The sequence below is a fragment of the Aaosphaeria arxii genome, assembly GCF_010015735.1.
Source record: "Aaosphaeria arxii CBS 175.79 unplaced genomic scaffold BU24scaffold_4, whole genome shotgun sequence".
NCBI classification, from domain to species: domain Eukaryota; kingdom Fungi; phylum Ascomycota; class Dothideomycetes; order Pleosporales; genus Aaosphaeria; species Aaosphaeria arxii.
Genome location: NW_022983477.1, coordinates 474,698 through 489,857, shown reverse-complemented (window position 1 = coordinate 489,857; position 15,160 = coordinate 474,698). Strand labels below are relative to the sequence as shown.

Genomic DNA, 15,160 nt, shown 5'->3' with positions numbered 1-15,160 from the left:
CGGCGATGCGGCGTTGGCGTTGTGCGAAAGGCCGGGCTTGCGGAGAAGAGTTACCTGCGCGTCGCGGGGGAGTTGAAGACAAACTACGGAGAATTGTTCATGAGACAGGTAACTACGAGGGGTGTTAGGAGTAAGGAGATTTGGTAAGGTATGTTGGTGCATTATTGTTGTTGGGTTTGGAGATTGGGGGGTTGGGTGACATGTCGTGACGAGTCGTCTCGTAAGCAGCCCTAAACGTGTTTTCGGGTGCACGTTTTTTTGTGTGTGGATCGATGGGAGGTTGGGTTTGGCATTAGTAGGTGGGGAATGGGAGGTTGAGTGGGTTTGTGTTTTTTTCTTTTCGTTTTCATTTATTGACCTTGTGGTGTTCAATACCTGGTATTTGCTTTCTAGGATTGTATGCAGCATTGGAGTGTTGTTGCGCAATGTGAGCGAGCGAATTGCGTGTTAGAGGGTATATGTGCGTAGAAGAGATATAATCGATTACGTGGAGACAATGAGGAGAGCAAGAAAAGAACATCGATACTGACGATCAACTATTGAACAATAAATCCAAGAAAAAGACGAGCAAGGCTGGGAATGGCCATTCTGCGGACTTTCAACATTCCTACTTATCCTTGTTGCGGTGCGAGTGCGAGTGCGAGTGCATTGATGAAAGGTACGCCACGCCGCCGCCGTACCGGGGTCGGGCGTTGAACGATTGGGCAGGACGCCTGACAGGATCGTGAAAATTCGAGGCCGAAGCCGATGGATGATCACTATCGTTATTGCTAGCATTTACGGAGTATACTTGCGCAATTGTTCACCTTCCCATCTTGTCTATGCGTGTGACTGGCCGAGGGAGGACAACGCGTGGCACTTTTGGCCATTGGACTTGAGTTGTCGCAGTGGCTGGTTGGGGCATGTTTTCGATTGATGGGGTTCTTTGGAGTTGTGCTTGGGGTTTACTGTGTAGAGAAGTACTTCCGTATGTAGTTGGGTAACTAAGTAATTATCAGGTCTTCAGTGTTTAAGTATATTAGTTAGGGACATTATTGATCAATGATAATGAAAGATGAAACATGCCGCCTGCACGCGACCACCACCACCATCGTCGTCTACTAGTTAGTAACGAAGATCATTTGCATCTCCAAGTTCCCTAGCATGCCTTACAGTACTCAAGGAACGGAGTAGGTAAAGTGTACGAGGTATTATCGACCTACTCTTATGCCCTTAGTTTCTTATGCAGGTCCCCCGTCCGTATTCCAGAGGAGTCTACTCTACCCATAACTACCCAACCCACCTGACTGATAAACGGCCACCATCTTCCCGCCCTTGCTCCATTATTCTGCTATCTAAGCACTTTATTCGTCCGAAAAGCTTCAAAGAACAATCACTTCCCCCTCATATATCTTTAAAGAAAACCCCTACAATTATTTGCAAAGACCGGTCTCAGCTTCGATCACCACCACTCCATTACGATTTATAATAACTCCCCGATCCATGACGTCGTGCTCACAGTTTAAACGTTGAACTGTGCTGGCGCCTGCGGGACCCGCGGGACCTCCGGAACACCTAGCTCACACGCTCTACAGAGACCTACTTAGGTTCACAGTAATCATCGTAATCGTCCCACTACTCAATACAGAAAGGGTCAGGATTGGACTGGACTGGATTGGAGTGGAGTGGACAGGTCAGGAAATATCGAATTCCTACCTAAATATCAGTCAGCACCCTTCCGCCTTTTCAATGCAATTCAATATCTACCTGCCTCACGCCAACGCCAACCTACCGTCCTATATCCTTCCACTATCACCAATCCTCACCTCCACGGACTCGACGAGACTCCAGAACCCCATCACACGCACGAGAACATTTCCCCTCGCCTCCGGGGGGATATTATCGACAATCCCCCGATGTCTTCCAACACAGCTCCCGCCCAAACGAAAGGCCGGTAAGTCCGAAAGTGCACATTGGTCACCATTCAATGCATCCATCCATCCTGGTACCTATCCCAGGGCCCCCATTCCTCCGCGCGCCGCAAATCAACCGCATTCACAGCAAATGCTTGCTGGATGCCTAAAACAAAACGACGAAACGCTTTCAGAGTCCTCATTTCACGATGATCTCGATCTTGTTCTTGCTCTCCCCCCTGTTCCCTTCTCCGTCGCAACCCGTATGAATTATATGAATTTGGTGGGAGCTCACATGGCTAATTTCCTCTTTCCTCCGGCGACATAGTGCTCTCGCGATCTTACTACCCTCGCTCGCATTTCAAATACACACACTCGTTCTCGTGCTCGCGCTGCACGAATCCGCATTCAACCACGTCCTCGACTGGCCAAAACAATACTTTGTCGCATATAACTTTTGCGCCGCGGGCGCCGCGCTGCTCGGAATGTGGGGAGCTACAAGAGTACGTTGTTGGACCCTTTCCCTTCCCTCTCCCATCCGCCATTTGTCCCAAGCAAACTATAATGCATCTACCCGTCTTATCTCCAATCACTCCACCACCACTCGTACTCAACCACCACAACCTCCACCGCTACAACATCATACCACACCACTCACCACCACTCCTCTCCCCTCCCAGACCACATCCTACAAAACCAACGCAAAACTAACCCACCGGCAGCTCAACCCCGCCTTCGTCTCCATCTCCACAACCCTCCACACAACCACGCTCCTCATCCTCACCCTCACCCTCCTCAACATCCTCCTCCCGGCCTCCCTCTCCCTCCACGCCCTCCTCCCCTTCATCCCGAACCTAAAGTTCGACGTCGCGGACTTCTGCGACGACGCCGACGACGCCTTCGGCTGGGACGCAGACTGGACGGCGCAGTGCAGGGACGGCTTCACGGCGGTCAAGTTCGGCGCCGTGGGCGTCGGGCTCGGGCTCATGGCGCTGCAGTGGTGGGCTGTTGTGGGCGTTTGGCGGTGGAATTGGGGGGTTGGGGAGGAGGAGGTGGTTGAGGAGGTGTGCGAGGTGCGGATAGATGTGGAAAAGGGTGCGGGAGTGTTGGTGGTAGAGGGGTTCGGGGAGGAGAAGAGGTGATATCCACGCGCGAATTTTGAAATCGATATACATTGGGAAGAATGGGGAATGAAGAAAAGAAGATAAGATGCTTGGATATGGATGGGGATTTTTAACGAATGTCATGACACACACACACACACCAACACCTTGGAATGAATGAATATAAAACGATAAATACCAAGATAACTCTACTTTTACAACCTTTTTTCTTGCTTTACTAGTGGGGTGATTGCTATGGCGGATATATTGTTTGCTATGTGTTGATGAGTATTTGACCATACGACCATATGGCCATTGCGGAAACATGGAAAGGTATGACGCGAATTTGAGTGCGATATCGTTTCGGATGTCAGAACTACGGGGTGTGAACGGCGGTGTTTGTCGGAAGCTATGGGAAAGGAGGAAGGGACTCATACACTCCCTCCCGACGACATGACAATAAACGGTCGCACATACTCCTGGGATGTGGTCCGCTCGACACTTCATGTTTCTTCATGTAGCTTTGGGAGTTCAGGTATGGGATGAAATGGTGGAGAGCGACGGTGTGGTATGCTTCCTGTGTATCTACATGGTTTGTGTCTTGATAGGTAGGACTGAGCTTTACATTTTGATTATATGTTTTATTTATACAGATCACGCGTTATCTTATCTCATCTCATCTAGTCTTGTCTATGTGTATGTAAAGTGGTCTTTCTATCGTACAAAATATGCTATTCATACATGATATACAATGCGTTAAATGATGTTCAACGCTGTTTAGATCAGCGCCTCGCCTCTGAACATAGCGTCCCTGACCTCCTTCACGACGTCTGCACGGTCGCCAGCGCCGACGAGCACGATGCCCCGGCCGCGTCTGCCCATTCGCCCCGTGCGGCCGAGCCGGTGGATGAAGTCGATGGTGGTGTGGGGGACGTCGTAGAGGATGACGTGCCGGACGGACACGGTGTCGATGCCGCGGGAGCCCAGGTCCGTTGTGACGATGACTTTGGTGTTGGCGAGCTGGCGCTTGTTCTTGTCGGCTGGAGCGGGGGGGTTGGGTTTGTCGTCGGTGGAGGAGGAGGTGGTGGTGGGTTTCTCGGTTCCGGTGAAGCTTGCGAGGGTCTTTGCCTGTCGGCTGGGGTCGGTGTCGCGGTGGAAGGCGAGGGCGTCGATGCCTTTCTTAACGAGGTATTGGGCGACTGTCTCGGTTTCTTCGCGTTCGTTGACGAAGACGAGGATGCGCTTGGTCTGGGATATCTCTTTGCCTTCGGCCGGGTCGTAGTCCCCGCTCGCTTTGCCAATCTGCCAGATGGTGTCGGCACATGCGAGCATCTTATTTCCTCGGTAGGGGTCCTTGTTGACGTCGACGACGCCTAGCTGGACACGGCGGGGGATGGCGTGCAGATTGGGAGTTACGAGGCGCTTCATGGATGGGTATCGTTCCGCGAGGTATTTGTCCAGGTAGCGAGGGATGGTGGCAGAGCACAGGACGAGCTTCTTGAGAGAAGGGGTTGCCCTGTCGAGGATTCCGGTAGTGAACGGCTTGAAAGAGCGGTCGAGGAGCGAATCGGCCTCGTCGATGATCAGGTGACTGACACGGCTCAGGATGTTGGGGTTGCTCTCGGCGATGCTCGACAATAGCGGAGGTGTGCAGATGATCATGTCTACGCCATTTTCGTTGAACAGCCTGTTCCTGATGACGGTGGCAGTGTTCTTGGCCGAAATTGGAGCTGCTCTGAACTTAACGGTATGCGACAGGGACTTTGCGACGGCTCCGACTTGAGCAACCAGTTCGGCCGTGGGGACGAGAATGATGGCTCGCGGACGAGCAGGATCCACGGCATTCGTGGTCGGCGGAGACTCGAGAGCGAAGATATCGTCCCTTTTATCCAACTCTTTGGCCGCAGCCAGCTCTGCCTCCTCGCGTTCCTTCTCCTCCGCTTCAACGGCCTCGGCTCTCTTGATGGCATCGATCGTCGGGAGGAGGTAGGCAAGGGTTTTGCCAGATCCCGTCTCTGCTGCCAGCAAGTATGATTCCAAAGCTTCTTTCTGAGCCGGGTTCCTGGTCCTCCTCTTTGCTTCTAAGCCTAGCAGTGCGGGGATAGCGACGGCCTGGGCAGGTGTAGGAATGCGATATTCGAGGCCTGGGAGTGCGTCCTTGATGGCTTCTTGCAGCGTGTCGAGGAAAGGTAGGCCTTCAAACGAATCCACTTGCTCAATCTTCCTCTTGATGGCGGACCTTGACCCATATGGTATCTCTTGTAAGCCCTTTTGCATTTTCAGCGCATGGTATGCATCTGGCTTTCCTCTCCGCTTCCCGTCCTCGCGGCGCCGGCTCTGGAAGGAACCCCTGCTGGAAGCCTGGCCATTTCTCTCCTGTTCCTGCTCTAGGTCCCGTGGCACACGGGTCTTGTTGAGGTACGAGAAGGGCTCACGCTTTTTTCTTGCTGGTTTGCCTTCGGGTCGAGTAGCAGGACGGTCGACGGTGTCGGAGAGGACCATGCGAGAGGGTCGATGCTTGTCGCGGGAGCGATTGAAGGACGGCCGGGGGGTTGAGAATCGTTGGTCGGAGGAGCCATGCTTATTGCTCGAGCGATCTCTCTGCAATTGCGCATAGAGCCGTACCTGTTGGTTGGCGGGTTGAAGTACTGGAGGTCGGACGAGAAGACTGTTGACCTCGCAGAAAGGACACGCGCGAGTGGCGCGACGTAGCATAGTAGAGATTTCAGAAGGGCGAACGAGGGTGTGGGAGATTGTGTTTCAGAGGAAGGGTGGTGATCATCGACGATCCAGCGATGGCTAATACTTTAAGTTGTAAGATATTGCAGAGAAAAGATGGAGACGAGAATGAGATGCGGGATGGAAATTTCATGTGCCACAGTTAATCCTAATCGGGCAATGGGGGAGTGTGGCGCATGTGACATCCGCTGTAGGTCGATTGGTCGATTGGTGGTTGCCCCGTACGACAGCGGAAACAAGAGAAGATCCAGGACATCCATGACATCCCAGCGCCGTTTGTTGATTGACGCCAAGAATTGTGCCTCTGTTATCCTCTACTGTGCACATATACATACGGCCTGTCTATACACAACCCTCTCTCTCTCCCACACTCTCACTCACTCTTATGGGATACACTCCTCCTCCTCCTCTCCTTCTTCCCTCCTCTTCTTAACATTATCTCTTCTTCTATACTTCCCAGCGCCTGCGCTTTTAACAAACGTTCGTTCTCGCCCTGCGCAATCACACCCTGCGCACATTCCTACCGTCTGCGCGAGCCCTCCTCGAGGGAGTTTCCGTCCCCATTGTTCGCAAACATTCCACACCAACGCAGATAGGCTTCCTGCATCGATCGAATACAATCGTTGCGGATCCTCTCTCCGGTAGAAATGTCGCGAAACGAAGCGGTAAGATAACCTGAACATGCTATCAGCCGCCCTCAAAGTGGTCCTTGTCGCTGATGTGGAATCACTTCAACAGGTATCGCCGCTGCGCATAAACAAAACGCCCAACGGTTCACCCACCAAGCCAGTATCGCGGCCGCTCTCTGAGATCGGTCCCACCGAACACAGAAGGAACTCTCCGAGCTTCAACCAAGCTACCAAGGTAACACCAAGCTTGCATTCCTTCCTTCTTCCCGGTAACGAGCGACTAACGTGGCCTAGAAGATGATGTTTACCAAAGAAGCTTCGCCTTTCGACACTTCCTCGCCTTTCACAAACAGCCCGCGTTTGTTTTGGAAGGAGCAGACCATCTCGCCAAAGGCCCGCTTCGGCTCAGAGAACGATTCCGACCGTGATCTGTCGCTCTCGCCCAAGCGCTCCTCCATTGAGAATCTCAAGAAGGCCTCTCGTGTAAAGAACAGCAGCATGTTTGCCCGTGAGCAGAAGAACGAATACGATCCCGCCTCAGTCCAAGTCCCTAATCGCCCTCTTGCTTCCGGCCGTCCCTTGAGCTATCAGGTCCAGGGCAACGCCTTCGGTGGTAACGGTCTTGCTGGCTTGCGCCAACAGAACGAAGAACACAAGGGTCACCGCCGTGGTGAGAGCCTGAGCAAGATCCCGACTCTCTCACCATCCAAGACATCTCCAGCCAAGCTACCTACTCAGTCATCTTTTAGCTCATTCACACAAGAGAACTCCTCACCTGCCGAGGGTCGTGCCTCGCCTACTAAGTCTTCGCTGGTCAGCCATGGCCGCTTCAACTCATTCGATTACAACCCCGAGTCAAGCATCTGGTCTGATGATGAAGAGCTCAAGCATCAGACCCCCCGTCCTCTGCGTCGGCATGCAAAGAGCGTTACTTTTGATGCCGCTCCACCAACCATCAACGAGTATGAGATGGTAACTCCAGACCCATCATCGATCGCATCCGACTCGCGAGAGGGTAGCTACGAATCAGACGAGGAAGACATGAGTTTCGATCAAGACGACAGCTTTGATGCCTCTCTCGAGGATACAGACAAGACACCTGTGGTGTTGCCCGAAGACTGGCGTCATATGAGTCCCGAAGCAGCAAACACGTCATTGGCAGATACGTGGGACGACGTGTTTGATGGCCGCGACAACAGCCCAATGCCAAATGCCCAGCCCATTGCCGCCACAAAGCCCAATGGATCGCGACACGGCTCCACAAACTCTGAAGGCGAGGCACGGCCCTTGCCCCCTCTGCCTGGTATGCAGGCATTTGACGACCGCAATCGACGAGATTCCAGCATTGGTTTGTCCGCTGCTGCAGAGCGCGCTAGTGGTGCTCGTCGTTCGTTGCCTCAGCCACCTCAAGCGGCGGGTATCTCCAAGGCCGATCTCCTTAACATGCGCGAGGGATCGATGTCTTTGGAAGACCGGCTCCGATTGATGAACTTCGATGACGAACGTGATACCCAAACACCTACCCAGGAGAGCGAGGATAAGAAAATCGCTCAAGTGGAGGTTGCTGAAGTGGACGATGTAACAGAGTCTGAGATCATTGAGAGCCCCAAGGTCCAAAGAATCTCGCGCGAGTCAATTCTTCGAAAGGTCAAGAGCCGTAACTTTGACGACTACGAGACTTATGACTTTGATCCTGAGTCAAGCCCAGAGCGTAGCTATGGCGACCTTGCTGACCTTGACCCGGATGTTCCCATTCCATCACGAGAGGTCTCGTCCAACTTTGACGAAACTGCACACGAGCAGGCCAACAACACTGAGGATGAGATGGACAGCGTTCTCGAGGCATACTCTATGGCCGAGACTACTGAGGTCTACGCAGAGACGTCTGAGATCTCTCAAATGGAGGAGTATGACTGCTCTGTTATCCATCATATTATTAAAGAAGAACCTCGCGAGGAAGATGAAGCGAGCCAATATTCTTCCCAACAAGAGGAGCAGCCAACATCTCAGAGCACCATTGACACCTCCGGACCTCCAACGCCAACAGCTCTGGATTCTTCACCCAATGCTGCGGACAAGGGAAGCAGGCGCAGTGAGCTGTTCGCTTCCTTTGCCGATACTGAGATGGATCTCCACCTCGATCCATTGAAGGCTTCGTTTGAGACTGCACCTAGCCCTCTCGACACTGCACCCAAGATTGGCGCTATGCGAGAGTTCTTGCGTCGACCGGAGACACCAGATGCCACCGAGGAAGACCTCGATGTTGAAGAACCTGGCACACCTGACTCCGTTATCCGCCATCCTGTCGTTGAAGAACCCGAGCAGGTCGAGCAGGTTGAGAACGTCGAGCAAGCAGAGGAGGCTGAGGATGCTAAAGAGGCCGAGAAGGAGGCTGAAGTTGAGCCTGAATCACCTGCCGTTCCTGATCCCGAGGCTACTGTTCGGGGCGCTGGTGGCAAGCTCAAGACTCGCCCATCTCTCATTCCCGCAGATATGGATATGGCCGCGACACGTAGGCAAGTAAGCGGCGAGCATCCTCCTCCAGTTCCCCAACGAAGCCCAAAACGCCAATCGTTGAGCTTGGACTTCGGTTATGTCGAAGAGGAGAGTTCGCAAGCATCGAACGTGGACAATTCCCGCATGCTTGACATTGCAATTGGTGAAGATTCCAACGATCTGAGCTTTGGTCTTGACAAGGATTTTGATAAAATCATCGAAGCACAGAAGGTAGACTTCCTATTTCCTTTACCCTCCTTTGCCCAGTTCCCAACATCATCGGCTGCACAAACTCATGGTGCGAATTTGATGAGCGGAGAGGGTTTTGTTTATACTCACGAACCGACAACTAATACTTCTGGACGGGAACAGAAAGGATATCTTATGCGACAAAATACCAAGGTTGTTGTTGCCAGCAGCCGCCAGTTCAGCGACGAGAAGCCACCTACGGGTTCTTCCGATAAGCCGGCCCAGTCAGCTGCCTCGCGTAAGACGAGTGCAGAGCGCAAGCCTGCTTGGACCACTGAGCCCTGGAATGGTAAGGCAAGGCGGAGGAGCATCCGAACAACTTCTGGGACTCGCCGCGCTGCTCCTTCCGGTCCAGCACCTCCCCTTCCTGGACAAGAATCCGCGGTTGCCGGTGGGCTTGACTCGGTTGAGGAACAGAACAGTGAAGAGTTTGAAGATGGTGCTGAGCGCGGACGCCTGTTCGTCAAGGTAGTAGGCGTGAAAGATCTGGATCTTCCCTTGCCAAAGAGTAAGTCGTCATCACAAAATATCTGAGCGTGTTACTGATTGTATCTGCAGACGAGAAGACATGGTTCCAACTCACTTTGGACAATGGATTGCACTGTGTGACAACATCATGGCTAGAGCTCGGCCATAGCGCACCAATTGGACAAGAGTTCGAACTTGTAGTCCTTGACGATCTTGAATTCCAGCTCACTCTCCAGACCAAACTGCAGCCACCTGCAAAGGCTCCGGTTACTGCAGCACCCGTCAGGGTTGTCAACCACAAGAAATCTCATTCCGCCTTCCGCAACCTCCTGTCTTCGCCCAAGAAGCGTAAGGAACAGGAGCGCAAGCAACAAGAGGAGGCGGAACGTCTTGCTCAGCAACAACAGCAACAGCAGGAAGCCCAAGCTAAGCGTAACCACCAAGCCACCGCTTGGGACCTCTTGCACGGCTTGGTTGGTCCTGACGGTTCCTTCGCTCGCGCTTATGTGTGCCTTAAGAATCATGAGAACCAGGCGTACGGTCGTCCTCTCAACGTGGACATCCCGTGCTTCAACGAGTGGGCAGTTGACGACTCTGGAGTGAGCAGTGTCAAGAGCAAACGAGGAGGCGTCGTTCGCCGCCCACCATACCGAGTCGGCAAGCTTGCACTACAGCTACTGTACGTGCCTAAGCCTAAGAATGCCAAGGACGAGGACATGCCCAAGAGCATGAATGCCTGCGTTCGTGAGCTGAAGGAGGCCGAAGAGGTGAAGGGAAAGACCTGGGAAGGTCATCTAAGCCAACAGGGTGGTGACTGTCCTGTAAGTGAACTAACTAAACTGAATATCCTGGCTGTCACGCTGACCATAATACAGTACTGGCGCCGTCGCTTCTTCCGTCTTGCAGGCACTAAGTTGACTGCTTACCACGAATCGACACGGCAACCGCGTGCTACCATCAATCTAGCAAAGGCAACTAAGCTCATTGATGATAAGAGCGCTCTGCAGCAACCCTCTTCCACAAAGTCCGGCGGGCGTCGCAAGTCTGCTTTCTCTGAAGAAGAGGAAGGCTACATGTTCGTTGAGGAAGGGTTCCGCATCCGGTTCGCCAACGGCGAAGTCATCGACTTCTACGCCGACAGCACGGAACAAAAGGAAGGCTGGATGAAGGTCTTGTCCGAGACTGTTGGCAAGGATCTTGCTACTAGCAAAGCCTGGACACAAATGGTCATCGACAAGGAGCGTCAAGACAAGGCACGTTCAAAGGGTGTAGCCCAGCCCGCACCGCCGAAGGATGCGTTCAATGGCACACAACAGCAACGCCCGCGGTCGCATGAAGGCCTCGCGAGCAAGTCAGCGCCATCAAGTCCTGTGAAGGGTCATTCGAGAACTAAATCACATGTGCCTATGTCCCAGGCTCCCCCACCACCCATCGAGAAGGACGCCAGGCATAAGATGGCAGCACCGCGGCAACAGCAGCAAGCTGCTTCAAATTCATCTCGCCGTGAACAAGTTCGTTCGATGATTTTCTAATTTCCTAGGACGGGTTCTGGTTCCTTCATCTAAGCCATTTTGTGGAAGCTCTCGCCACTCTAGATTCCATTCTCCGAGATGTAAAAAGGCATCGCTGCCCTGGAGGTTGCGACGACATTCATGGTCGCTCTGTCTTGCGACCCTAACTTCTTCTTACTCGATTGCAAGAACGACTCTGTTCTGTACAAACTACACTAGGTCTACTACCTAAATCTCTTTTCCTTGGTTGCAATTTTGATTCATAAGGGGCTCCATGAGGATCCAGCGCTGTTATTCATTGGTTTGTTATTGCTGAGCACTATACGGCTCCAAATGGAGTTTGGTCTTGGGCGGACATCCGGTACATGTTTATGATAATACCTCTGCTTAATGATTGAAGATGAGGTACGATGCAGAGAGTGTAAGACATTTCAAAACTTTCAAATTACAAATTTCCCAACTCCTTGCGTGACTGTGATACATCAGCCCTGAAATGGAAAGAGAGCGTGACTTTTCCAGCGTCCCGGTTGTTAGGATTGCGTGACACCCGGGTTCTGATGATAGATTCGTGGCCAAGTGGATTGCTACATGACAGTTGTGTTTGCCTGCCCATTTGGAAGAACTGTACAACTCCGAGTCATCAAGCAAACATATCTAGCGTCGGTTCTGTACAAACGGACATTTTCATCCAAAGTGTATTCCTTCCCTCATTATCCTCCCTCTCGAGAATTCCTTCTCCTTCTCTCTACGTTCGCCCTTTCAAATACTCATTATCAAGTCGTCAGTAGACATGGCTGATTCCACCACATCGCAACGCTTCAACACCTGCTGAGCGAACAAGAAAGCAAACACCTATCTCATTCTCCTTGAACCCTCAATATCATCATCCCCTAACCAGCCTCCCCCTCCTCAACCCAACTTCTCCTCCACGACACACCAAAAACCGACATACCAACCTCCATCCCCTTCCATGGGCCAAAACTACTCCACCTACCCCTACCACCACAACCACCACCCAGCACCCCTAATCCCCCTCCCAGGGCCCCGCTCAACCGTCTTCGTCCCTGCAACCTCGCCCTTCTCCTTCGCCCCTCCCTTCGCATCACCTTTCTCCCCGGCCTTTGTACCAGGAGTCAGGGCGAAGAAAGTGAAAACGCACCTCCACCTGCACGACCACAACCACAACCACGCACACTTACACAACCACAGTCGACGCAGCAGGAGAAGGCGGTACTATCCGAGATACTACTACGGCGGCCCAGGTGGTGGTGGTGGTTGGTCTGCTCCTGGCTTCGACACACCGGGACGGTACTACCATCCCCATCCTCATATACCGCCTCCGCCTCCGCCTTCGCCGTTCCTCAGTCCAGGAGACTGCGGCCCATTTCCGGATCCGGGCGGCTTGGAGGAGTGTTTCTCGCCCCCGTTGCCCGCGGCAAGTGTTCTCGGCTGCGCTGGTGGTGCCGTTGACGAAGACGGTGACTGCGGCGGTAGTGAATTCGACGACCCTGGGCCTGGCTTTGTGTTCGGACCTGCCAGGAGTCGTGCTCGGTTCCCTGGCCCTTGTGCTGTTGGCGGTATCGGTGGTAGGAGGTATCCCAGACGAAGCGCGTACTACTATCCCCCCCGTGGACACGGGGGATTCGGATCGAGGAGGCGGGTTGGCAGGTACGGGTACGGGCGTGGTGCTGGGGCGGGTACGACGTTTGATTGGAATTATCCCTTCCGTGGAGGAGGGGCGACGGCGAGGTCGAGGGCGAGGGCGAGGTATCAGAGGGGAGGAGGGGCACCGACGACGGCGTCGGCGGGATTCAGGGGGAGTAGTGTGGGTAGTGAGGGCAGTGATTTCGAGGGTGGGGGTGAAGACATGAGGAGGGGTTTTGATAGTAGGATGGGAGGAGGGAAGAGGATGGGAGGGTTGGGAGGGTTGGGGTCCCCTGGTGTGGGTGAGGGCGTGAGTAGGTATGGTGGGAGTCCTGTTGTGAGGCCTCATATCGGGGTGGCTCCTGGGTATCCTCCTCAGCACCACCACGCTGGGGCGGGGATGGCGTACACGCCGCAGGTTGCACCGGGTATGGTGACGTATTCTGTACCTGGCGGGGGAGCAGCGTATCAACCGGGAGGTGGGTATCAGACCATGGATCCGAATATGATGCCGGCAATGCATCAGCAACCACAACCACAACAACAGCAACCGTACCAACCCATCATCGTACCACCTCAACCACCCGTGGAAAGACCAGCAACAGCACCACAGCACGCATCCGCAAGCATGGCACACATACCCGCGGGCGCCTACGCAGCCGGCGTCCCCACGACCCCCTCACCTCACCCTCGACCACAAACGACAGAGCCCGTACCCGCCTCGCCACAGGTGCCAAAAAGAATGTTCAGACAGTCCGAGGAGACTGGACGAAAGGGGTCAAACGACACCGAGGGCCAGGAATGGATCCAGGGCCACCCGTTCCTCGATGCGTGTATCTGCACGACGAACTGCACATGCAGGAAGGGCCATAGAGTGCTGTACCGCGAGGAGAATGGCGAGGGCGGCCGCGCGAGCGGGGAGATCAGATATGTACTTAAAGAGCAGCTGGGCAAGGACTGCGGGGACCATTCGAAGTGCCGGGAGAGAAAGAAGGATGGCACTGGTGAGAGGAGGCGGAGTCGTGAGAGCGGCGGTAGTGGCAGTGTGAGGAGCAGTAGTCGGGGGAGTAGCAGCGAGACGACGAGTAGTTTGAGGTTGGGGAGGGAGATGTACAAGGCTGCGAGGAAGGAGGCCCAGGATGAGAGGAGGAATAGGAGGGTCGAGGAGGGGTTGAAGGGGATCTTGGAGAGGTTGGAAAAGATGGAGTTGAAGAGTAGTAGTGGTTCGCCTGCTGCTACTAGGGCTACACCGTTGGGAGGGAAGGCGGTTCCGAATGCTGGCCTTGGTAATGGAATTGGAGAGACGATTCAACAGCCGTTGGGACGAATGGCCTCACCGTTGGCCGGACCTACAACTGGAATGGGAAACCTGTATAACGGGTTAGGGAATCCATATGCTGGGGTCGATCATGGTATGGGCGCGCAGATGGACCCACGTCAGATGGGAGGTACTACTGCTGCTGCTGGAATAGGACCGCAGATGATGTTTGGACCGAGTCCTGGCGTCCGTCGTCCGATGATGATGCCGTCACAGATGGATCCACGGCTTGCAATGCAGATGAACGGCATGTCACCCGATTTCGATCACCAGGCCGGCAATGGCATGGGCGGATTGGACATGGACATGATAGATCCTTCAATGGCCATGGACATGCGAACACCGGGTGGTATGCCCATGAGAGGAGGCATGGCCGGAGGACAACGAGGGCCAATTCCCATGCCTCGACCTGAAATGTACAACGGAGGTCATGTCATGCAGTTCGGACGAAGAGGTGGTAGGGGAATGCCACATGGGATGATGGGACGCCAATTTGGTGGCGTTCATGGTCAGTTGAATCCAGGAATGGGTAGAGGAGGCAGATTGCAACAGCCGTATCGTTGGGGACCCGGGGATGATTCAGTGGCGCCTGAAGGTAGACGTCGACGACCTGAGTTTCCTCTTGACGATGAGGATGATACATTCATGACGAATGGGCATGGGGGACGTGGCACAGGGCATGCTGAGGGGAATGAATCCGAATGGGAAGACACTGGTAAGTATTGTTTCATACGAGGTCACTGATGATTGTTTTGGAAGAAAAGGGTGTGAAGTGTTGCAGTCGGGAGAGAAATCCTTTGCTAACGTTCATGCAGGTCTAGATGACATCAACGATGGTGATGGGGACTGGCAACCAAATCGAGGCAATTCATCTAATGCCGGTCGAGGCAATCGGCAAGGTATGAATCGTCAGAGGGGCAGCAGAGGTGGAGGACGGGGGCAGGGAAGACAGGCACATATTGAAGACCCAGAAGAGGAATAGAGGGAGATGGTTATCTTGTTAATTTCCATAATAAAATGTAGAGAAAAACAGATCTTAGGAGGCTTATAGTGTCCATATTTGAGAAAGGAAGCATGCGTGCGTCAAAACTATTGTCGTAACTGTAGCGCA

General features: G+C 53.5%; 5 protein-coding genes across 5 annotated transcripts; 3 read left to right on the top strand and 2 right to left on the bottom strand.

The window, feature by feature from the left end:
• Window positions 1-1,682: 1,682 nt before the first annotated feature.
• BU24DRAFT_176433 (uncharacterized protein) lies at window positions 1,683-2,675 on the top strand. Its single transcript, XM_033521571.1, has 3 exons — window positions 1,683-1,933; window positions 1,998-2,155; window positions 2,221-2,675. Exons 1-3 carry the CDS (start codon window positions 1,896-1,898, stop codon window positions 2,601-2,603), a joined length of 579 nt encoding a protein of 192 aa, XP_033383718.1. The 5' UTR covers window positions 1,683-1,895; the 3' UTR covers window positions 2,604-2,675.
• On the bottom strand, window positions 2,593-3,637 carry BU24DRAFT_176139 (uncharacterized protein). The gene has a single exon (XM_033521570.1). The coding sequence runs from the start codon at window positions 3,500-3,502 to the stop codon at window positions 2,747-2,749; it is 756 nt and encodes a 251-aa protein (XP_033383717.1). The 5' UTR covers window positions 3,503-3,637; the 3' UTR covers window positions 2,593-2,746.
• An 18-nt stretch (window positions 3,638-3,655) lies between these two features.
• On the bottom strand, window positions 3,656-5,805 carry BU24DRAFT_421662 (P-loop containing nucleoside triphosphate hydrolase protein). Its single transcript, XM_033527782.1, has one exon. It carries the CDS (start codon window positions 5,708-5,710, stop codon window positions 3,773-3,775), a length of 1,938 nt encoding a protein of 645 aa, XP_033383716.1. The 5' UTR covers window positions 5,711-5,805; the 3' UTR covers window positions 3,656-3,772.
• Window positions 5,806-5,965: 160 nt separating this feature from the next.
• Window positions 5,966-11,515, top strand: BU24DRAFT_491627 (GTP binding protein-like protein Bud4). Its single transcript, XM_033533817.1, has 4 exons — window positions 5,966-6,598; window positions 6,658-9,616; window positions 9,667-10,397; window positions 10,452-11,515. The coding sequence occupies exons 1-4, from the start codon at window positions 6,416-6,418 to the stop codon at window positions 11,106-11,108; spliced, it is 4,530 nt and encodes a 1,509-aa protein (XP_033383715.1). The 5' UTR covers window positions 5,966-6,415; the 3' UTR covers window positions 11,109-11,515.
• A 117-nt stretch (window positions 11,516-11,632) lies between these two features.
• BU24DRAFT_491626 (uncharacterized protein) lies at window positions 11,633-15,075 on the top strand. Its single transcript, XM_033533816.1, has 2 exons — window positions 11,633-14,764; window positions 14,865-15,075. Exons 1-2 carry the CDS (start codon window positions 12,058-12,060, stop codon window positions 15,029-15,031), a joined length of 2,874 nt encoding a protein of 957 aa, XP_033383714.1. The 5' UTR covers window positions 11,633-12,057; the 3' UTR covers window positions 15,032-15,075.
• Window positions 15,076-15,160: the final 85 nt, after the last annotated feature.

Excerpts from the sequence above, each read along its gene's own strand:
- BU24DRAFT_421662 (XM_033527782.1), bottom strand. The coding sequence starts at position 5,710 with ATGCTACGTCGCGCCACTCGCGCGTGTCCTTTCTGCGAGGTCAACAGT.
- BU24DRAFT_491626 (XM_033533816.1), top strand. The coding sequence starts at position 12,058 with ATGGGCCAAAACTACTCCACCTACCCCTACCACCACAACCACCACCCA. Across the intron at positions 14,765-14,864 it reads ATCCGAATGGGAAGACACTG|GTCTAGATGACATCAACGAT; the intron begins GTAAGTATTGTT and ends ACGTTCATGCAG.
- BU24DRAFT_176139 (XM_033521570.1), bottom strand. The coding sequence starts at position 3,502 with ATGAAGTGTCGAGCGGACCACATCCCAGGAGTATGTGCGACCGTTTAT.
- BU24DRAFT_491627 (XM_033533817.1), top strand. The coding sequence starts at position 6,416 with ATGCTATCAGCCGCCCTCAAAGTGGTCCTTGTCGCTGATGTGGAATCA. Across the intron at positions 9,617-9,666 it reads GGATCTTCCCTTGCCAAAGA|ACGAGAAGACATGGTTCCAA; the intron begins GTAAGTCGTCAT and ends TTGTATCTGCAG. Across the intron at positions 10,398-10,451 it reads AACAGGGTGGTGACTGTCCT|TACTGGCGCCGTCGCTTCTT; the intron begins GTAAGTGAACTA and ends ACCATAATACAG.
- BU24DRAFT_176433 (XM_033521571.1), top strand. The coding sequence starts at position 1,896 with ATGTCTTCCAACACAGCTCCCGCCCAAACGAAAGGCCG. Across the intron at positions 1,934-1,997 it reads CCCGCCCAAACGAAAGGCCG|GGCCCCCATTCCTCCGCGCG; the intron begins GTAAGTCCGAAA and ends TACCTATCCCAG. Across the intron at positions 2,156-2,220 it reads TCCCTTCTCCGTCGCAACCC|TGCTCTCGCGATCTTACTAC; the intron begins GTATGAATTATA and ends CCGGCGACATAG.